At 36.7% G+C, this 20,663-nt stretch overlaps 1 protein-coding gene across 3 annotated transcripts in view; it reads left to right on the top strand.

Annotated features, from left to right (window-relative positions):
* The window catches only part of kif13ba (kinesin family member 13Ba), a 49,715-nt gene extending 31,546 nt beyond the window's left edge, over positions 1-18,169 (top strand). The window contains exons 22-40 of one of the 3 annotated variants that reach the window (XM_051867479.1): positions 1,477-1,650; positions 2,535-2,692; positions 2,846-2,978; positions 3,306-3,452; positions 3,562-3,591; positions 4,074-4,173; positions 7,022-7,148; positions 7,465-7,520; positions 7,614-7,738; positions 7,827-8,003; positions 8,202-8,294; positions 9,655-9,810; positions 11,046-11,123; positions 11,238-11,291; positions 11,382-11,496; positions 12,010-12,143; positions 13,739-13,804; positions 14,072-14,774; positions 15,138-18,169. In XM_051867479.1, coding sequence (XP_051723439.1) covers positions 1,477-1,650; positions 2,535-2,692; positions 2,846-2,978; positions 3,306-3,452; positions 3,562-3,591; positions 4,074-4,173; positions 7,022-7,148; positions 7,465-7,520; positions 7,614-7,738; positions 7,827-8,003; positions 8,202-8,294; positions 9,655-9,810; positions 11,046-11,123; positions 11,238-11,291; positions 11,382-11,496; positions 12,010-12,143; positions 13,739-13,804; positions 14,072-14,774; positions 15,138-15,346 — 2,835 coding nt within the window. In that variant the 3' untranslated portion in view covers positions 15,347-18,169. The remainder of the gene's footprint in view (positions 1-1,476; positions 1,651-2,534; positions 2,693-2,845; positions 2,979-3,305; positions 3,453-3,561; positions 3,592-4,073; positions 4,174-7,021; positions 7,149-7,464; positions 7,521-7,613; positions 7,739-7,826; positions 8,004-8,201; positions 8,295-9,654; positions 9,811-11,045; positions 11,124-11,237; positions 11,292-11,381; positions 11,497-12,009; positions 12,144-13,738; positions 13,805-14,071; positions 14,775-15,137) is intronic. The other 2 variants (XM_051867480.1, XM_051867481.1) reach the window with 2 other exon arrangements.
* Positions 18,170-20,663: the final 2,494 nt, after the last annotated feature.

Raw genomic sequence — 20,663 nt, 5'->3', positions numbered from 1 at the left:
ATAGAACATTACACTGCTCCATTCAGTTCTGTAATACAATCTGCCGCCTGACTGTGCTGTTATGTGAAGGATGAAGTCGATAATGCACAAAGCTTACATAATAAATAATAGTTTAGCATTCGTCTCGAAAATGGAAACAGTGCCGAATGAGAAAGGTAGGCTTCAGATTCACTTTAAATTAATTCGTTTAGCATCTTATTTAGTTTTATTTCTAATAAATAAACCTGTTTCTCGCCTTGAATATAGCAATAGAAGCTGGAATGGCGTTAAAAAGGAAGAGAATTTTTTTTCTTTTAAATTCGTTTTGGCTTGACATAGCCTGAATAGGCTGTTAACTTTAGAGATTTTGTGGTACAATAAAATAGGGCAGTTTTGTTCATAATGGATGTTTACAAACATAAACAAAGCTATATAGGTTAGGCTATTTGTAAACATTTTATTTTATTTACCGATAAATTACATTATTTCTGAATAATAAAATGCAACGTAGCCTATAGGCGACGTATCTTTTTTCCTCTCAGGAATAGTGTCGGTATTTTTAACCATGTAGCAAACATTTTAAAATATCTTGAAAAAATACTTTAATTTATAAATCGTTGTTTTTCCTTTTGTTTAGGTTTACATTTGGACAGAATCTAGTTATACAGATAATTGTAGGCCTATTGGCTAAGACGGCAAATACTCTTTGTTTTTTAATAAATAAAATGCTGTACGTATTATTATTATTATTATTATTATTATTATTATTATTAATAATAAGTAGGCTACATGCAAACAAACACACAAAAAAAAGTTTAAAAATAACGTTATTAACCGTTATTTTTTCTAAACAAACCGGTTTCGGAACGTTAATAATACAGAAGGAACGCTGGAACAGAAACGTTAAAATACCGATTCTGCTCGGAGTAAAACGATTGAATTTTTTTTCCCCGTTTTTAAGCCCTGATTATAATAAATATGTACACTACCATGCAAAAGTTTAGGGTTTTTCTTTTTTTAAAAGAAGTCTCTTATGCTTACCAAGTCTGTATTATTTTGACATTAGTGTTGTGAAATAATATTACAATTTAAAATAACTGTTATTTTATTTGAATATATTTTAAAATGTAATGTAAATGTAATTTATTCCTGTTATGGCAATGCTGAATTTTCAGCATTATTACTCCAGTCTTCAGTGTCACATGATTCTTCAGAAATCATTCTAATATGCTAAATTGGTGCTCAAGATACATTTCTTATTATTATCAATAATGAAAACAGTTGTGTTGCTTAATATTTTTGTGTACATTATTACTTTTTAGGATTCTTTGATGAATTGAAAGAATGGAAATGGAAATCTTTTATAACATTATAAATGTTTACTGTCACCTTTGATCACTTTGTGTCCTTGCTGAATAAATGTATTAATTTCTTAAAAAAAGAAAGAAAAGAAAACATACTGACCCCGTACTTATTTTACTCCTGTCTCTCAAACAGATTAAGATCCTGCAGGCTACAGGTCTCCCACAGTACCTGTCCAATTTTGTCTTCTGTCAGTACTCTTTCTGGGACCAAGCAGAGCCTGTTATTGTTGCCCCAGAAGTAGATCCATCTGCCTCCTTCTCCAGCAGCAAAGACCCCCACTGCATGGTGGTGTTTGACAGCTGTAAGGTACGATGTGTCAAGACGTGTCCTTTTACAAAGCAGATAGTAAATTAGGCACAATGTGTTTTAATCCAAGATATCCTATCAACAAATCATATCTCTAATCAGGGCCAGCCCAAGCCTTTATGGGGCCCTAAGCAGAATTTTATTTGGGGGCAATTCAATTGGTATGTCAGTGCTTTACACCCATTATCAGTTTTATTAGAAACAACATGAGAGTGAGTAAATAATGACAGAATTTACATTTTTAGGTGAACTATCCCTTTAAGGACAAGGGCAGCATGTTTATTATTAGGCTGCTGTCACTTTAAGACCTGCACGCATCTAATATACAGACATGCATTCGATTTTCTCTCAACTGATTACTTTCACTTTAGACGTAAACCTTGTGTGTATTTGACAGTATTAGCACAATCAGACGTGAAAGATAAAGCTAATCGGGCGCTGTTGGACAGGCTTTTAGAATGAAATGTTTAACCGGCAAGACTTTAAAGCACATGCAAATAATGAACTTTTGTGATTGCAAATAAGTGCAGTGTCCGCTGCATTAACACGTGATGCGAATGTATGTCGAGTTATACAGTATTGGGACGGAGGTGCCAGAACTGCAACTGATAGAATGTGCGCTGTAAAAATCAAGCTGTCATTTTTATGTGCTCTTGGGGGCCCCCTGGTGCTGCTTAGTTCGCTTATGCCTTGGGCCGGCTCTGTCTCTAATGGTGATCCTGGAACATGCTGCTTGAATGAATCTTGTAAATTTTTTGAACTATTATTACCTTCAGCTTTTAAAACTGTGGTTAATTGTGCATCTCTTTCTTAGTTCATTAACAAAGAAGTTATCAAGAAACTATTAACATGCATTTACTTTTGTTATACTCTATGTACTGTAGGAGCATGCTGTGACTGTGTCAGAGGAATTTATAGAGTATCTAACAGAGGGTGCTGTAGCCATCGAGGTATTCGGACACAGACAGGCTGATCCAGGCAGGAACCCTGCGCTGTGGGACCTTAGCATAATCCAGGCCAAAACACGCACATTACGTGACAGGTGAGCACAAAATTGAGCTTCAGCCCTCTGTAATTATCCAATTATGCTAATACAAACTTCAGAAATGTAGAGAACATTGTGTGCATTAGGCGTCTAGCATCTGACGATCTGCCTCCTGCTTTTTGGACTGGTTTGACTATTATGTGTCCTCAGGTGGAGTGAGGTAACGCGCAAGTTGGAGATGTGGGTGCAGATTCTGGAGCTGAATGAGAACGGAGAGTACATGCCTGTGGAGGTGGTGCCAGCAAGAGATGTTCGCACGGGTGGCATCTTCCAGCTCAAACAGGTCAGACACCTCATGTTCCTGCAGGGTTGTAATATGTTATGATCAGAATAAAGCATAGCATTATTTATATTTATTTATTTATTTATGACTCAGTTTTGGGGCTTTTTTTAGTCACATGCTCGATACAGATGGTAACAAGGTGTTTTTGAATGCTTGCCTTGAGCAAACTCTGTATTGCTTTTTTATTTTTGTTGATTTATTTATGATTCCTAGGCATGGGTACTCTGTATTTTGCTTGTGCTCTGTTATTCTATCAACACTGTGTTTAACATTTCACTTTAGGGTTTTTGTCATGGGGTAGTAACAGTTTTTATGTGTCTTTCTCAGGGCCAGTCTCGGCGGATTCAGGTGGAGGTACGTTCAGTGCAGGACTCTGGCACAATGCCTTTGATATCAGAGATCATTCTGGGAGTGTCTGTCGGCTGTGTGGAGATCAGGCAGGTGCGGATGACCAAAAACAATGAGCCACAAGAGGTAAATGTGCTTTTTTTTTCACTTGAGCTTTTAGCATTTACAGATTCTCGGACATCTCTGACATATTCAGACATGATCTTGCTAATGTTTATATTGTTTTTCTTTGTAGCCTGAGGGTGATGAAATGGACAGTTATCAGGTATGTTTAGTTGTGATGCAGTACAACTATGACATTGATTTTCAGCTGCTAATAAATATCAGAAATAAATGACTATATTATATTATATTATATTATAATATTAAGCAGCACAACTGTTTTCAACATTGATAATTAGAAATATGTTTACTAAATCAGCATATTAAAATGATTTCTAAAGGAACATGTGATACTGGAGCAATGCTGCTGAAAATCAGCTTTACCATCACAAAAAATAAATTGAATTTTAACATATATTCCAATAGAAAATGAGTTTTCGTGGTGTTGTGGTGCTCTCGCTGAGGTGCAGTTTTGAATCTGGTGTGCGTCATTTCCTGATCCCGTTCCTGTCTCTCCCTCCCACTTGTTTCCTGTCTTTCTCCACTGTCCTGCCCATTAAAGGCATGAAAGGTTTATTAATTAGCAAAAAAAGATGTCAAGCAAAAGCAACTTTTGTAATTATGCATTTGTCCATCATCCTGTAGGAGCGTGATTTAGAGCGTCTGCGACGTCAGTGGCTCACCGCCCTCACTAAGAGACAAGAATATCTGGACCAACATCTTCAGACTTTGGTCAGCAAAACAGGTAAAAACCAGACAGACACATTTACTGTTTTGTAGTCTCAGCTCAGTAATGGACTACAAAAGAGTGCTTTCCTCTCTTTAAAGGCACATTATGTAAGATTTTTGGATCCAAAAACCCACTAACCAAAAACCATTAAATCAGTGTTATATATTTTGTTGACTTGTGTACTTACATTATCCTAATTGTTTCCAACAATGTTTAAATCCAGAGAAATTTTAATTAGCAGTTTTAACCAGTGTAACGGCCTGTGTCACCTGTCAGTGACGTCATATCGGTGCTAACTTGATTTTCGGTTTTACCTCCGTAGAAACCATAGATACTCCAAAGACGCTTTAATATATTATGTATTTTATTAGACAGTTGAGCAACTGTTTGGATACTTTCATTGACAGAAAACTAATCAATGTTATATAGTTCAACAGGTTTAGTCTTATTGTCTGAATCTCTTGTTTTCTTGATTTACCATGAATAACATGTTTGTACCATGCTTCAGAGACAATGCTATTTTGTCAATTATCTAACATAGCAAAATCAGAAAGAACTTTATTTGTAGTAACAGTAATACAGTATTTTCTCTGCCATACAATTTATTTTCAAATGAATTTCATGCAATTTAATAACACAATCCAGCTTTTATTAATATATTCTAATATCAATCTAATATCTTACTTCACTGTGCAACAAGTGTCTCATACCAGCGACCTAGCGAACACACAGAGTAACATTATAACATAACTTTCAACACACTCAAATGTATTTTAGTATGATTGTTTTGTCAAACAGCTCTGCGTTTCCCCACAATTTTAATTTGTCGACCTGTATGAGTAGTAATTCAGCACTTGCAGCTGTTTTATTAGAATTAAATAAAACAATGTGAATTTAAGTGATCAAACGTAACTCTAACAATGTTCAAGTTCAGGGACAAAAAAGGCCAATGTTAAACGTCACTTTAATCGCAAAATGAACAATCAAAAGAAATCAGCGACCAGCTGCGGCATACAAGCATAATAAAAACAGCAACGTAAAATGTCTCAGGCTTTCAGCCCCACCCTGCTTCATACCACAATAAAGTTAATAAAACTTTAATACATTAGCTCATCCATGAACACGATTTCTGCCTAAGTCCCGTCGGATTGCGTTCCATCGACTGTGGATGTGAAGACGACAACTCCCATGATTCCACACTTATTCACAGGGTCATATTTTATTATTTATTTATTTATTCACGCCATGTCAGCAACAAGGCTATTTTCATGGCGAAAACAGAACAAACAACGAAGTTCACACAATTAACAAAAAACTATATAAGACATTTCATATTAATACAAGATAGAAATTCTAAAATACATTCAGGTGGTACTTTCTTAAATACATCAGTTAAACATCTCATAATAAAACCGTTGTCTATTTACATTAAAAACATTGCAGTCCAGTAAAATATGTTTAATAGTCATTGTAGTTTGGCATGGAAGGCATGATGGTGGTTCTTCACCTTTTAATAAATCTAGTAAAAACATCTAGTAAAAACAACTTGATCAAATCTAGATTTGAAATTAGTAAAAAACATTCTTTTTATGCTAAGACTTACATTCATATGGTCAGCAAGCTACGCCTTTGTTATTGTTTTGAAAAAGCGACCTCTAGAGGCGAAACTTGCATGCTGTGCCTTTAATTTGCTGCTAATTAGCTTTGTTCTGTTCTTCTTTTGGGAGCTTTCGTGTTTGTTGTTTGTATCACATCTTCATTTGTCCATAATCCCACTTCACATAGTTCCTTATTGTTGTTCCTTTGCCGGTCAAAATGTTGCATAATGCAGACTCAAAAGCGAGTGGGAAAATTTTGACATTTGCCTCAATCAGAGCTACATTGGGCAGCATTGTGTCTCTTTTTTTTTTTTTTTTGCATAAAACTATAGCTGTGAAAAATCTTGTGAGCAGAATCTTGTGAGCTCTTGGCTTCTTGACAGCTCTGCTTTATAGTGTATTTATCATGATCTAACAAATGTTACTCAACAAAACAAGTCATCTTCAATTTATCTAAACTTAAAGTTTTCTAAAATAAATTATAGTGTACAATGTTATTATAATATTAAATAATTCTTTTATAGAGAGATGGATGGAATAGAGATGGATATAAATATTTAATAGGGGTGGGCACTGACACATTTTACGATTCAATTGGATTTCGATTCACGAGCTTGTGAATCAGTTCAATTTTATTCAGTATCGATTAAACTATACAGGGAACCCCAGTTGGTACGTAATTATAATATTAAAGGTTAAAATGATCTGATTTGTAGGCTACTTACATTTAAATGACACATAAGGAAGTTTTTGTAATAACGTTATAATACATTTTGAATGGCATTTGTTTCTACTTTTTTTTTTTTTTTTTTTTATATAAACAATTATATTTGGTGGCTGTCATAAAAACATGACAGACTTATTCAAGCATTGAATATTGAAGAATATTATGTTTAAAATATAAAGTAAATATACAATGAATATGCAGTATACTGCTTATATTTAGCAAAATGCTCCTCTCCTTCATTTTTATTCATTTTTCAAGTTAGGTGAAAAGTAATCAAAAAGTAGTCAGATTATATTGCGTTTAATGTGTAAAGTAATGGATTACGTTACTAACTACAATTTTTGTCATGTAATTTAGAATCAGTAACCGACTACAATTTGTAAGTAATCTACCCAGCACTGTATATACATATATACATACACACAAATATATTTATTTTATAAATTTATGTATATACATTGAAGGGACTTCTGTGCAGGAATGACTTAAGTATGAAATAGAAATTAGCGGAAACATTGTTGACTCTCTCTTTGACCAGATAAGTCCGAGGATGATGTGGAAAGGGAGGCCCAGCTGCTTGAGTGGCGTCTGACGCTCACAGAGGAGAGAAATGCAGTGTTGGTGCCCTCTGCTGGCAGTGGAATACCAGGAGCTCCTGCTGAGTGGTACGACACTGCTACAACCATACTGAACAATTTGCATTTAAACTGAAGAGTTAAATTAAGTGTCATAGATAGCTGGTACACATGTTGTCTGTCAGAGAAGGTTCGAATGAAATTTAATGTAAAATCAGCTTAGTTTTTTGCAGCTTGCTTTTTAGGGAGGTTGTTATAATCCTTAAACAATGTGTTTTTGACAGATTGATATTTGGATTTGAGGCTTTGTTTGCTAAATGAATGTCAGTATCAGTTAAACAGTTTTAACAAATGTGTAGTCATGAGTATTTGGGCCATGTGTTGGATTTTGTGTCTGTCTTGGCAGGGTACCAGTACCTGGGATGGAAACTCACATTCCAGTGCTCTTCCTCGACTTGAGCGGTATGTTTTCTCTGCCTGCTGAAGAACAGCAATGTTCATCTTAATACCCATTTTCACACTTGTCCCTCCTGTTTCTGTTCTTCCTCCCTCCAGCTGATGACTTCAGCTCTCAGGAGAACCTAGACGTTCCTGAGGCGGGCGGCTGGGATGCTATGCTCAGCTCAGAAGATGAAGATGAATTTTTTGACCTTCAGATTGTCAAACACTATGATGGAGAGGTGAAAATGTGACCCACGCACCCTCGGTGCTCTCGCAGGCTTCCTAGTTGTTTTTGAAGGAACATATTAATACCTGTTTTACTTCCAGGTGAAAGCCGAAGCCACTTGGGACTCCACGGTTCATGAATGTCCGCAGCTGAGTCGAGGGGCCGCTCCAGATCAGAGAGTATACTTAATCGTCCGCACCGTGGTACAGCTCAGCCACCCTGCAGAGATGCAGCTAGTCCTGCGCAAACGCATCTGTGTGAACCTCACTGGACGACCGGTGCGGCACAGTCCACTTTATATGACCTACAACATTATCAGAACTCCAGAAAAGTCCTCTCACACTTTTTTGCCATTAATTAAGCTTAACATACAACTGTGCCACATGTTTTCGGTGCTCAGAAACCCTATACTGTACATTTAAATAAACTGATAGTTTTTCATATCTATCTCTGCATATTTGTTTTTGTTAAAACAGGGTTTTGCCCAAAATTTCTTGAGAAGAATGTCCACCAGGAGCACTATTCCCGGCTGTGGTGTGACCTTTGAGGTTGTCTCCAACATCCCAGGGGTAGGCATAAAAAATCTCCTGTTTTTTTTTTTTTTTTTTGTGTGCATAATGCATTAGTAGCTTAATTATATGGGTTTTTCAGTGACCAATGACAATATACATTCTCTTCAAATTCAGAACGGTGTTGTTATTGCTAACTGAAACTAAAACTATTAATCAGTTTTCGTTACCTAAAATAAATCTGAATTCAAATAAAATATAAATGATGCCTTGGCAAATAACTGAAATAACATGTTAAATATAAATTATAAATTAAAGCTAAATACAAATATTACAAAAAAAACTAATAAAAATGACAAAAGCACATAACAAAATTACCAAAACTTCAAATGAAAATATAAAAATTAAAGCTAATTCAAATTAAAGTCCGCCTGTAGTCAATAATTCTATCCTTTAAAATTCATCTTTGATCAAAAAAATGATCTATGAATATGCTAATTAGCTCCGCCTACACTCACTCGCTCAAGCTCAGAGATCCACTCGGTCAACTTACTGAGGTAAAGTTGCACAATGGTATCGCTTTTTACAACATCGGACACTTAACTGTAATTAATACGATTTGCCTTTTGCTTGACTACGTTATCAAACAGCTGCTAATAATGTGCTAATGTTACACAAACCATGTTCCCGTTCACCATTTTAGAGTCAGACAGATGCCTTCTAATAATCAGCATCCTTACAAACGCTTTGAACAACTCAGAACGTTGGTAGAGAAAGGCATACAGTTCATCATAACATCGTAATGTACATCATAACATTGCTAAATCTACCCGATTTTTCATATACAACAACAGAAAAATAACCTGGCTTCTCAAGACTCCCCTTTTCAGAGCGGTCATAGTTAATGATATGCTAAATCCCGCCGGCACGTTGACATGATTGGTTACAAGGTAGTTTGTGACGTCAGAAATACCAGCGATTTCAAACCGTTTTTGAACTGTCTTTAGGTCTCTGCAGTTTTAAAGAGAAAATACTCGGCAATGGTGTTGACTTATGAATTTGCACATGGTTTGTCTTAAAGCATATTAAAATAACATTAAAAACTTGATTTTTACCACAGGGGGACTTTAAGTACTATAATAGTATATGAATATTACTAAAATTCTAAAACACTGATTCAGAAAAAAAAATGTAGATTTCAGAATTGAAGCAAGGAGAAACTTCAGTGTTCTTAATTTATCAATAATCTTAAAACAGTCAGTTTATAAGCTCATATGTATCACTTCCTAACTACAACTTAAGGCCATGTTAGTTGGCTATTACCCACAAGAAATATACTTGTATCAGCTAAAGATAGACACCTGATTTCTTGAGCCGGTTTATTTACGAGCTCCTGTCTTTTCTTGGCTGTGTACGTCAGCAGGACAGTCAGAGCTCAGAGGACAGGGAGATGCTGGCCCGTGTGGCCGCCAGCGCTGAGAACCCCAAATCCTCAGACAATGAAGCTGCCATAGAGAAGTACCTGCGGAGCGTCCTGGCTGTGGAGAACATCCTCACACTGGACCGTCTGAGACAGGTCACCCAGCTACCTCCACTAATATTTTTTTAACTGACAAGTCTGCATTTTATCTTCTCTTTCTAATGTTATAATCATTTGACCACTTTTGTTCTTTTTAAATCTAAATTTAAAAGGAATACTTGGTTCAGTAAACACAGAAAACCACCCTTAATAATAATTTTTAGATCTAATTAGTATTTTGGCTTTTATGATTTAGTCAAACTGATTTGCGAAGTGTTTGTAAATCTCTGTACTTTGGGAGTAAAACAGAGGTGAGTAATGTTAAAAGCATTTAAATCATTCTATATAACATTTATCATAGTGATAAATAGCAGTATTTTAATTAAAATATATTTATTAGGGGTGTAACGGTACACCAACGCGGCGGTTTGGTACGTGCCTCGGTATTAAAGTCGCGGTTCAGTACGGGTTCGGTACAGCAGATGGGAGAAACATAAAACTAAACAAAATTGCTTCTTTTTTCTTATTTTTTATTAAACTGTGGTTTATTGAACAAATTGTGTCTTTCTCTTTAAATACATTCAATTATAATGAACATTTTCTTAAGGATAAAAAAATTATATCTCCGCTAATGCTGTATACTATACAGGGAGCTCTTTCTCGTACATTACTATAATATTAAATGTTATACTTAACGACAGAGCCGAAACTATTAAATTCAGTTGCTCCCCTATGGAGTTAATTTCTCTAGTGAACTAACATGCTGTGGACACTAAATGACTTGCCTGAGGTAAATGTAATGGCACACAAGATATTATTCTCAGGCTGTTTTATTGATGTCTTTCCGCGGTCGAAATGCTGGAGAGATTACACACGTAAACGTATCTATGCATAGATTGTCTGTTCTTCTTCTGCGCTTTTTCCTGTTGTGGCGGTTACCAAACAGCATTGCATTACCGCCTGCGCCCCCTTCTGATTTGGAGTGTGGATAGCCTGTGATTGACTGTATTCATCATCTGACTGTATGCACTAAACCGGGACGTCTGTACTGTGACGGTTCAGGATGAATACATGTACTGTTACAGCTCTAATATTTATACATGAATGCTAATAGTTGAATGCAAATAGTTGAACCATTTAAAAAAAAAAAAAAACCAACAAAAAAAACGAACAGGCCTATGAATCGGTGCACTAAAATGAATGGCGACTTCCCAGTGCTGTCCAGTACTCTCTAGTTCAGGTCATCATATTGTTTTCATCATGTAAATCAGATTTTCTATCGTGTGCTACAGGAGGTGGCAGTGAAGGAGCATTTGGCAGGTAAAGGCAAGGGCAGCAGACGCAGTCTCAGCTCTCCTAGTGTGCACCGGGTAAGCGCATCTGCCGCCTTAAATTAATCTTAACAGAGAGAAATGTTAAGGACACTCAGCATCATCAGAGTCTGGCACATTGTGTCATTCACACATCATCTCTTTTTCCTCTAGTTATCTGGAAGCAGACAGGATCTGTCACTAAATTCAGTGCTGGATGACAACAAGGTAAGATTCTAGGGTGAAAAAGGACATACGGTCCACCACAGGAAACCGGTTGTTTTATGTAACCTCTGATATCCAATTTGCTTATGTAAGAATCGATGGGAGAGTCAGCAGGATATCTTCGGTACATCCTCCCAGTTTAGCAAAACACTGCCACGACCATCCAGACCTCCGACACCTCCTACACAGAATCAGGACCCTGAGCAAGGTACGACATGGAGATCACTCTTGAAGTGAGCAGTTCAGAATGTGACTTTTTTTCCTGCAATAAAATAATCGCCCTTGTTCCGTTTCCAGCATGACCCACTCTTTATTTGTCTTTCCTTTCACTTTCAACTCTGTTTTCTACTGCAAGTGTTTCAGACTCATTTCTGCCTGAACTTGTGCTGTCATTTCTAACCTGGTTCATGAACTAGTAATTTAACTTTTATCAAGTATGCTTATTAGAGGGAAAATATCAAGGGCACAATAGTGGCAGTTCGAGGTTTGAACCTTTTGGTTACCACAGAATCTCTGTCTTGTCCAACTATAGCTTCTTCTCACTTGTCTTTGTGATCTGTCACAAAATGTCAATGTGACATTTTTGTATCAGTGTGACATTATTTTCCAGCTTCATGCACTCCTTTTATATATTTTCTACATCTGTCTTTGTTTCACCATCGTTGTTGTCTCTCTCCACACCTCTACCTTGCTGTTTGCCTCCTTCCCAACCTGCCCACAGGTTTTTCAGGGCTTGCTGCTTCTTATATCTCCCCAGTCAAGGCCCTTGTCCCTCAGATGCCCAAGCTGCTCAAGTCCCTGTTCCCTGTGCGTGACGAAAAGAAAGATTTGAGACCCTCTCCACAGTCACAACAGGTCTGGACTAAATTTTTACTTTTTAGCCATCTTTTTTTTTTTTTTTTGGCATTTCAAAGTGAAGTTAGTGACGTGACGTATAGCCAAGTATGGTAGTGAGTATTTGAACACAGACTCTGTGAGCACACACCCGGAGCAGTAGGTGGCCATTTTTGCTGCGGCACCCAGGGAGTGATTGGGGGATAGGTGCCTCGCTCAAGGGCACCTCAGTTGTGGGTAATGAGAGTGGAAGAGAGTGCTGTTACTTCATTCCCCCCACCTACATTTCCTGCTGATACTGAGACTTAAACCCACGACCTTTGGGTTAAAAGTCCAACTCTATAACCATTAGGCCACAACTGCCCCATTTCAGCCATTTTAATGAGTAAACCGTGCCCAAACCTTGCTTTGTCTGCCTGGGTGAGTCTCATGTTACCTGTCAAGAAATTTCCAGGTCATATTTCACCCTAAACCAAAAGAAAAAAAATACTTAAAAAAATTATAATAAATAAATATGCAGAAATATTTATGCATAAATAAAATCTTGTAAATACAAAGATAAAGTGATATATTACATTTTGAAATCAAATTATGCATAGATCATGTGGTATTTGTTGTAGTGCATTTCATTTATGCTGATATTACAGTATAGTTCTACAAAAATGAGAATTTGGCGGTAAAATGTGCTTAATTGGCATAAATGTGAAAATACAAAAAAATGTAATGGTCCTAAAACTAGGCTGTTTCCTCAAGCATGTTCCCTTTACAAAGCTCTCAAATTATTGAATTTATTCAAAAGACGAGCAATATCTATGCTTATAAACATTTCTGCATGCAAATTCCAGTCAACAGTACCTCCATTGGAAGGTTCATGCATAAATGTAAAAAAAACTGATGTGAAGCATGCGTCATAAAAATAGCCAAATTAGCGCTTGCAAAGCCTTTCAGAAATATGCTGCATTTAGATGAGTAAATCATATGTGGTAATCAAAAAGGGATGCGAATGCTCTTGCCGAATTTAATTTGAGTCAATTTTAGATTCTAGTATAATGTCGTTCTGTCTTCATGCCGCCTCATTTCCATATAGACAGAAATTCCATACGCTACTACATTGCCAATATATCTGTGATATATTATCCATCTTGTGTGAGGCAAATTAAGTCTTTAACTTAAGCCTTATTGCTTGGTGTTGGATTTTTTGTGAGAAAAACAGGCTTTTTTGGTTTTCCTTGATTAAAACTGTGTCCTCATTTTGTCAAAGTAAATCATGTCAGAGAAACCTGATTATATGTTAGGCAGACGTCCATAGATAAACTCCAGTGTTTAATTTCCCCAAGATTAATTGTCAAGCCATACCCTTTCATCATATCTCCTAGCATGCTTTCAACGGAGGCGTAGAGGGAAAAAAAAATATGACAGTAATATTTCATCATGTACACCACTCCTCCCTGGCACGCAGACTTTTGATCTGTCAGTACTTTAGATCAAACGTTATCCAAAGGCTCCCAACATAAAAAATGAACACGTGACACTTAAATCAAGCTTTGTGCCGCCTCTTTGAAAACCATTACTGAAATCATAAAAACAAATTTAATACGTTCCATTCATCTCTCCAGCATATGCCACGAATAATGATGCAAACGGCCAACAGCCCTGATGAAGGAAGAGTAAGAATAGAACCAGTAAGTATATCTCCACTGTGATCTCATGCTCTGTCTTTGGCAAAATTAAATAAATATGAATGATGAATTGGGTTACAGACTTGTATTTTGCGAAAATATAGCCTAGGAAGATATTTTAAGACCCCAATCTTTCTCTCCTGCATGTGATGTAAATTGCATGCTATTAAGTCTGTGGTTTTCCTAGCATGTGCTCTCTGTGTGAGAGTCAGATGATAGGTTGAGGTGTAGTTAAATATTCCTTGTGGTTTTGGACATGCTTCCCAATAGGTCGCAGTAATGGGGAAGAGTCCTGCTTCAGACAGACACTCAGATGCTCCTGATGCCCCATCCTCTATGCATGATCCGCATGACCTGCTCCTGAGCCCCATCAGCGAGGCCTCCAGTGGTTATTTCTCTACTAGCGTCTCCACTGCCACCCTTTCCGATGTCTCCATAGCTTGCGGGGACCTTACCCCTACTCCCAATACCCAAGCTGGTCCCGTAGCATCCAGGCAAAGAGGAGACGACATTGAAGACTGTCTACCCACCCCTGTTAATGCCTCTGCTCCTATAGAAGCTGGGCTAAGATCTGACAGGTATAGAAAAGAAGATGATACCCAGGCGGCCCACAGGAATGGAGTCACCACCTCTCAGCAGGAAGTACAGCTAAATGCAAACCCTCCCCTGGTGTTGAGTACCTCCACGGACAACCCTTTCTCCCTCCAGAAGGTCAAAGCCAATGAACTCAGGTCTTTCAGTAACATTCTTGGAGAAGGTGGCGGAAAAGCAACCACAATGCAAACACAGCAAATTAACAGCCTGGAGAAGCTGGAGATAACCTTTGAGGATGTAGAACCCAAGGAACTTGCTTGGCTCAAGGTGGGAGGGAGAGTGACTGTCGGAACCAGCAAGTCCGGCACGGTCCGCTACATCGGCCCAACGCACTTCTCTGAGGGCGTCTGGGTCGGCGTTGAGCTGGACACTCCCTCAGGTTTGTCAAGTTTACATTATCTGACAAGTTTTCTGAGATGAAAAGATTAGTTTCTCCAGTTTCAAGTGACCTTGCTACAACTAGTCATTCGTTAAGTAGTAAGTAAAAGGGAATAAAAGAACAAAATGGCTGCCTTTGGAATGACAAGTCTTAACTAAGTTTAGAATACAATTTTAACAGTAACACTCAAAATGCTTGTAGGAATTTGATGTTTTTTTTGGTTTGAATCTAATATGTGTTACTTGTCACTAAGAAAGGAGAAGTCAAGTCTTCTGTTAGTCTTCTAAGTTTTCTGAGATGCTGACACCTTCTTGGTGAAGCCCATTCACAGACCTTGTTCCTCTTGTATCCTTTGTCCACCAGGTAAGAATGATGGTTCCATTGAGGGCCACCAGTACTTCCAATGCAACCCTGGTTACGGGGTGCTAGTCCGTCCAGATCGGCTGACTCAAAGGGAAACTTCCAAAAGGCACACCGAAAATCGTCGCAGCGGGGAGTTCAGTCAGCAACTGAGGGGAGGAGCTGGCACTGCCATTCAGAAAAGAGAGAATCGCAAATCCTGGACCAGCTAATTGACATTGAGCTGAGCAGGACCGAACCTCCACAGCTGAGCTTCACCTCCAACATCAGAATCTTAACGGAAGAGGTCACCTCCATCCATCACTGTTCTTGGGCTTTCCATGGAGGTGGTACAACATTCCCTTACAATCCCCTCTATCAGTTTCGGTGCTATGCTAATGTGTAGCATGTGGGAGTGCTGTGAATTTTAACATGCTGCTTCAGCTATGTTCCTTGAGATTTGTTGGATTGGTAACTCAAGCAAGCCTCCATGAGTTGACTGTAAATGAATCTTCCGGGTTTTTGGGATCAACCCATCATTCTTGTTTGTGCCCTAGTTTTATCAATTTTTAGTCCATTTTTGGACTTGATACAACAAATTATGCTTGATTTATCTTCTCTGTGCAGTCAGTAATCAATTCTGAATGTGCCTTTTAAGTCAACCCATTTCTTGTTTGTCATCCCTCATTGCACCTTTGTAACACTAGTATAAATGTGGTAAATGGTAGACAAGTAAGAGATTATCTCAGGGATTCGATCAGAGTTATTGGATATGTGTTCATCTCTAAGCCACTTTCAAGGGGGGTTGCATGTATTTCAAGATAGGTGTTGCCCTGAGCAGGTCAGTGCAGGTAATTGATGTCAGTTTTGTCATTTCGTGAAGTACTGCTATTACTTGGCCAGTGATTGGATGACTAAATCCATAAGATTGAATATTTTATTTGGTTTGGTGCCATTTGAAGGCTTGCCTATCAGTATTTAAGAAGGAAACTGCCCGCTTGGTGTGTATCCTTGATTGCACATGGAGAATTTTTAGACTTGACTGAATTGGCACATTCAGGCTTAATTGACTGGCTTAATTAGTCTCTCTCTTAATGGTTTTGATGATTGGACTGAAAAAAAAAAAGAAGTATTTTAGAGGGCTAATTTACAATCTGATGGGTTGGGGAGCATTTTAGTAAGCAGCCTTTTAATTGGAACTGGGTTATTGAAACTACTTCAACATAAAATTACTTTGTGCTGCAATTTAGTGACAATTTAACATATCTCAGTTTGATTGGATTCTAAAGGATTGTCTTCCACAAGAAGGTCATGGTAAAAGCACATTCCAGTTTTGTGTATTGGACCAACTACTGGCAATACCTACATATTTATTCAAATTAAAAGATCTAAAAGTGATTTCATTAAATATTTTTAGCATACTGTATAAGCAAAGTGGGCACATTTATATAGTTTTTAATAAGGAGCATTATACCATACAGATATAATGCTCATTCACATCATGATGGAGAGAAAAGACGTGTTATTTCGTTCCTTTTATACTCTATTTTCATGGAAATCCTCGTGATTTCTGAAGTCTAATGCAATATCAAATTATTAAAATATATTTTAATGGTTGTAGGTATGTATATTGAATTTATAAAGTGTAAAAATCCCATGAATGGAAAATTAATTTGCACATTTGATTTATAATAGATAGCTTATGTGCCCAAAGGGTACTTAGTTTTGTTGTAAATTAACTTAAACTAACCAATGATCCACTGTAAATCTGCTTTTCACTGGATTTGGTGCTCAAGTCAAAAGCATTTCAAAATTTTGATCTGAGAAAAGATGATTTCTTCACAGTTTCAAGTTGCCTTTAAATTTGTTTTCTTGTAGAGTGATGTCTTGATGTTTGTGTTCAGTCATAAAAAATTGGGTTGAGATCTTCCCCTTTTTTTTTTTTTTTCATTAATGTATATATGTGCCTCATTCATTATGAGAAAAAACAAACGCACACATGGAGCATGACTTTGTTGCTGTGATTATCAACCCAGTGATTTTAAGGTCTGTTGGGTCACATTAGCAACTAGTCATTCTTGAGTATTAATTTAAAGGTAATACAAGAACAGATTGATTGCCTTTGGAATGACAAGTCTCAACTAAGTTTATTTTAATACATTTTCTATTTTAGCAATAACACTCGCTTGTAGGAATTTGGTGGTTCATTGGTTTGAACCTAATGTGTTACTGCTCACTAGAAAGGGGAAATGAACTTATTGAAGAAATTTCAATGAGCTGATCCCCTTCCATGACCCCACATTTCAATCATAGAAACTTTAAACATGGTGTATACTGGTGTACTAGTTGTTTGTTTCATTTTCAAGTGCAATTTACCATTTTTAATTTTTATCATTAAAAAGGTTGAATGCATTCTGCATCCATTCTGGTCAAAGTCAGCAAGTCTTCAGTAGCAATGACACCTTGATCTGTAATAAAGTGGCGTAGATCCAGAGCCATATCTGAACAACCACACAGTGGCCTTTTGAAGACAAATACTAAATACAGGTGTGGATACTCATGCTCTCCTGCTGTTTAAAATCCTTCCCATTAAGGGCACCAGGAGAAAAAGGTTTTGAAGGAAGCTTTGGGCCGTGCTGTTTACACAGATGTCAGATGAAGCTCTTGGCAGGAAGTTGCTGCTCTACTTTTGTAGTTTTTTTTTTTTTTTTTTTTTTTTTTCTCCCTCCCTCTTTCTGAGCAGTAAGTGTACGGCTCCATCTTTCACCACTAGTCTGTGCCTCGTCCTGAGGGTTGATGATTTTATGTCATGAAAGTTGTCCTGCACATGGAGTGTTTGTCCCTGAGTATACCCGAGTGTATGTGTGTTTTGTATATAGTTGCATCTTGAGAGTTCAATCTGAGCACAAGGCTGGGTTTGATTAATTTAATTATCTGCAATTCTATGCTGATATCCAAAGAATAATCATGTATAATAATTCATTTATAATTTCTTTTATATTGACTGTACAATAATCTGGCTGTAAAGGTAAAAATAAAAAGTGAATTGATTTACACATTTGTCTTATCATTATAGTTATTGTTATCATTATGTCTTATCGTCATAGTTAATACTTATTTAAATAGGTGGCCCCAGTTGCAGTCTTAGCTAACTTGGCCTTGACATGGATAAAAATAAAACGGTTCTTTATTACATGCCTGCAAATCAGGGGCGGAGCCAGATATTGTAAACATTCAGGGCTTAGGCCATATCTAGTTGGTCCGAGGACATTTTTTCCCACATTTATGGCAGCTATATAAAATTCTTTTTTTTTTTTTTTTTTTAATCTAAATGTTCTCTGCCTTCATCATTTTGAAACCATAACACAGCACTTTTTGAGGATGTCAAATTTTCACTCCTGCCAACTAAGAGGCAAAAATTGTCTGATGTAACAATTTTAAAGTTACGTAAGATATGTAGGGAAGGAATTTGGCATTAACAGCTTTACTAACTTAAAACTAATTTTTTTTTTATACTATGCTGAAATAAAGTTCATAAAATGAACAGTGTTTCCCACATGTTTTTGTGAGACTTGGGTCTGGACTTTAGGGGTGTCTGGGGGTATAGGTCCCCTGCAAAGAAAATTTTGCTCATTTTAAAGTTAAATTCATCAATCTGGTGCACTTTGGAAGCCATGTTCAATGTGCAAATTGAACAAAGAAAAAAGTCTAAGCATTGACTTGTACCTGAACTTTAAGGTGGGCTCAAACCTCTTTTTAGGGTCTACATTACATTCACACTGATGTTTTAGGAAGCCAAACAATTAGGACAAAATGTATTATTATTATTATTATATTCTAATTTCTTCACTTCCAAGAGATGAACCTATAGCTTTTATATTTATATTGATTTATGGACAGAAAAAATGACACTTATTTTGATATTCTGGCTCGGGAGTCGCGAACGGACTGGTGAACTGCGCATGCTCCCTCGTATCAACAGAGGAGCTGTGGAAGAGCAGACGCGACTCTCCTGTTCTTTATTTTATCCTGTTTTACAGGTAAACAGTAATCTGTCTGATGGGTCTCCGGAGGCGGGGCCTGCAACACAAGCACAATAAACCTCTCAATAATAATCGGAAATGGGCTAATTTCCCATAGACTGGAATGAGACCAAAGACGTGTCGAGATCTTGTTTTTGGCGCTTGTTTTTGTGGCGTGACAGGTCGCTGTAGCGGCTATCATCTCTTCCGATTTAGAGCACGAAATAAACATGAATGAACATCAGAAGGTATGTTGAAAGACACAGAACTTACCAAAATCCGTATAATGTCACATGTAATCGCTTAATCAGTTCTTCAACCGAGGAAAGACGTCAGTAAAACCGCTTGTAAACATACGTCACAAACGTTACATTTACCTCAGAAAAGCATCAATGTCCAAAAACTCTTTAGCTTGAAAAATGAACTTTAGAAAGGAGAATTTTGTTACAATGAATATGCAACAGAGCATATATTTATTTGTAACCTGTTCTTCAATATTTAATGTTTGATTAAATCCATTTCAGCCAACATTTAAATATTAACATTAAAAAACGTAGAAACATAATTGTATCATTGAAAATGTATTATAACATTATTATAAAAACTTCATTGTGTGTAATTGAAATATAAGTAGCCTACAAATCAATAGACCCTTTTCATGGACTTTGATGAGGCGTTTTAACGGTCATCAATATCGTAAATCCTGCAAAGTTTTTTTTATATTTTCACTTTTTAAAAAAAAAAATAAACGTATGTACATTTATAACACTATACTTAGTATTATATTACCTTTGCATCAAATTACAAAAAACTAGTTAACGCTGCTGTGAGGGTATTTCTAATACAGCAGCTATGGGAGTAACAGTAAAAATGATATATTTCTCTTTTTTGACTACCGTTATCAATCGCTCTCTATTTTTTCCTATTTTTGAAAGTTGTGAAAACACTATTGTGGAGTTTTTCTTTTGCTATTTGAACAAATGGAAACACAAAAAATATATTTAATGTGTTCTCTCATTCACCTATAGAATTTTACCCAACTATGACGACTTCCGCTTCTGAGAAACCCGGAAATGTGAAAAGGGTCTATTAATTTTAACCTTTTATATTATAATTATGTACCATCTGGGGTTCTCTGTATAGTTTACAGCATTAGCTGATATTTTTTCTTTGACGAAATTTGCTATGTAGGCTACTATACCTGATAGGTCCCAAATTAATCGATATCAAATCAAATTGAAGCGAATCGAAATGCAAGCTTGTGAATCGAAATCGAATCAAATTGTGCAATTTGTGTCAATGCCCATTTATAGTGTCAATAAGTGTTTTATTTTTTACTTTTAAAAAAATATGTGTTTTTCCCAAAGTGCACCACAATGCTTTGTTTACATGTTAAAATCACAAAAAGCTTCTTCAGGGGGAGGATGTCCTCAGAACCCCTTCATGGATTTATTTTGTAAACATGTTACTTAAGGGCTCAATGCTAATATATTTTTTTTAATAAATAAAACAGGCCTAGTTATTGTTT

Source organism: Ctenopharyngodon idella, chromosome 17 (assembly GCF_019924925.1).
Source record: "Ctenopharyngodon idella isolate HZGC_01 chromosome 17, HZGC01, whole genome shotgun sequence".
NCBI classification, from domain to species: Eukaryota; Metazoa; Chordata; class Actinopteri; order Cypriniformes; family Xenocyprididae; genus Ctenopharyngodon; species Ctenopharyngodon idella.
The sequence above is the reverse complement of the archived record's forward strand: the minus strand, read 5'-3'. Positions and strand labels throughout refer to the sequence as shown.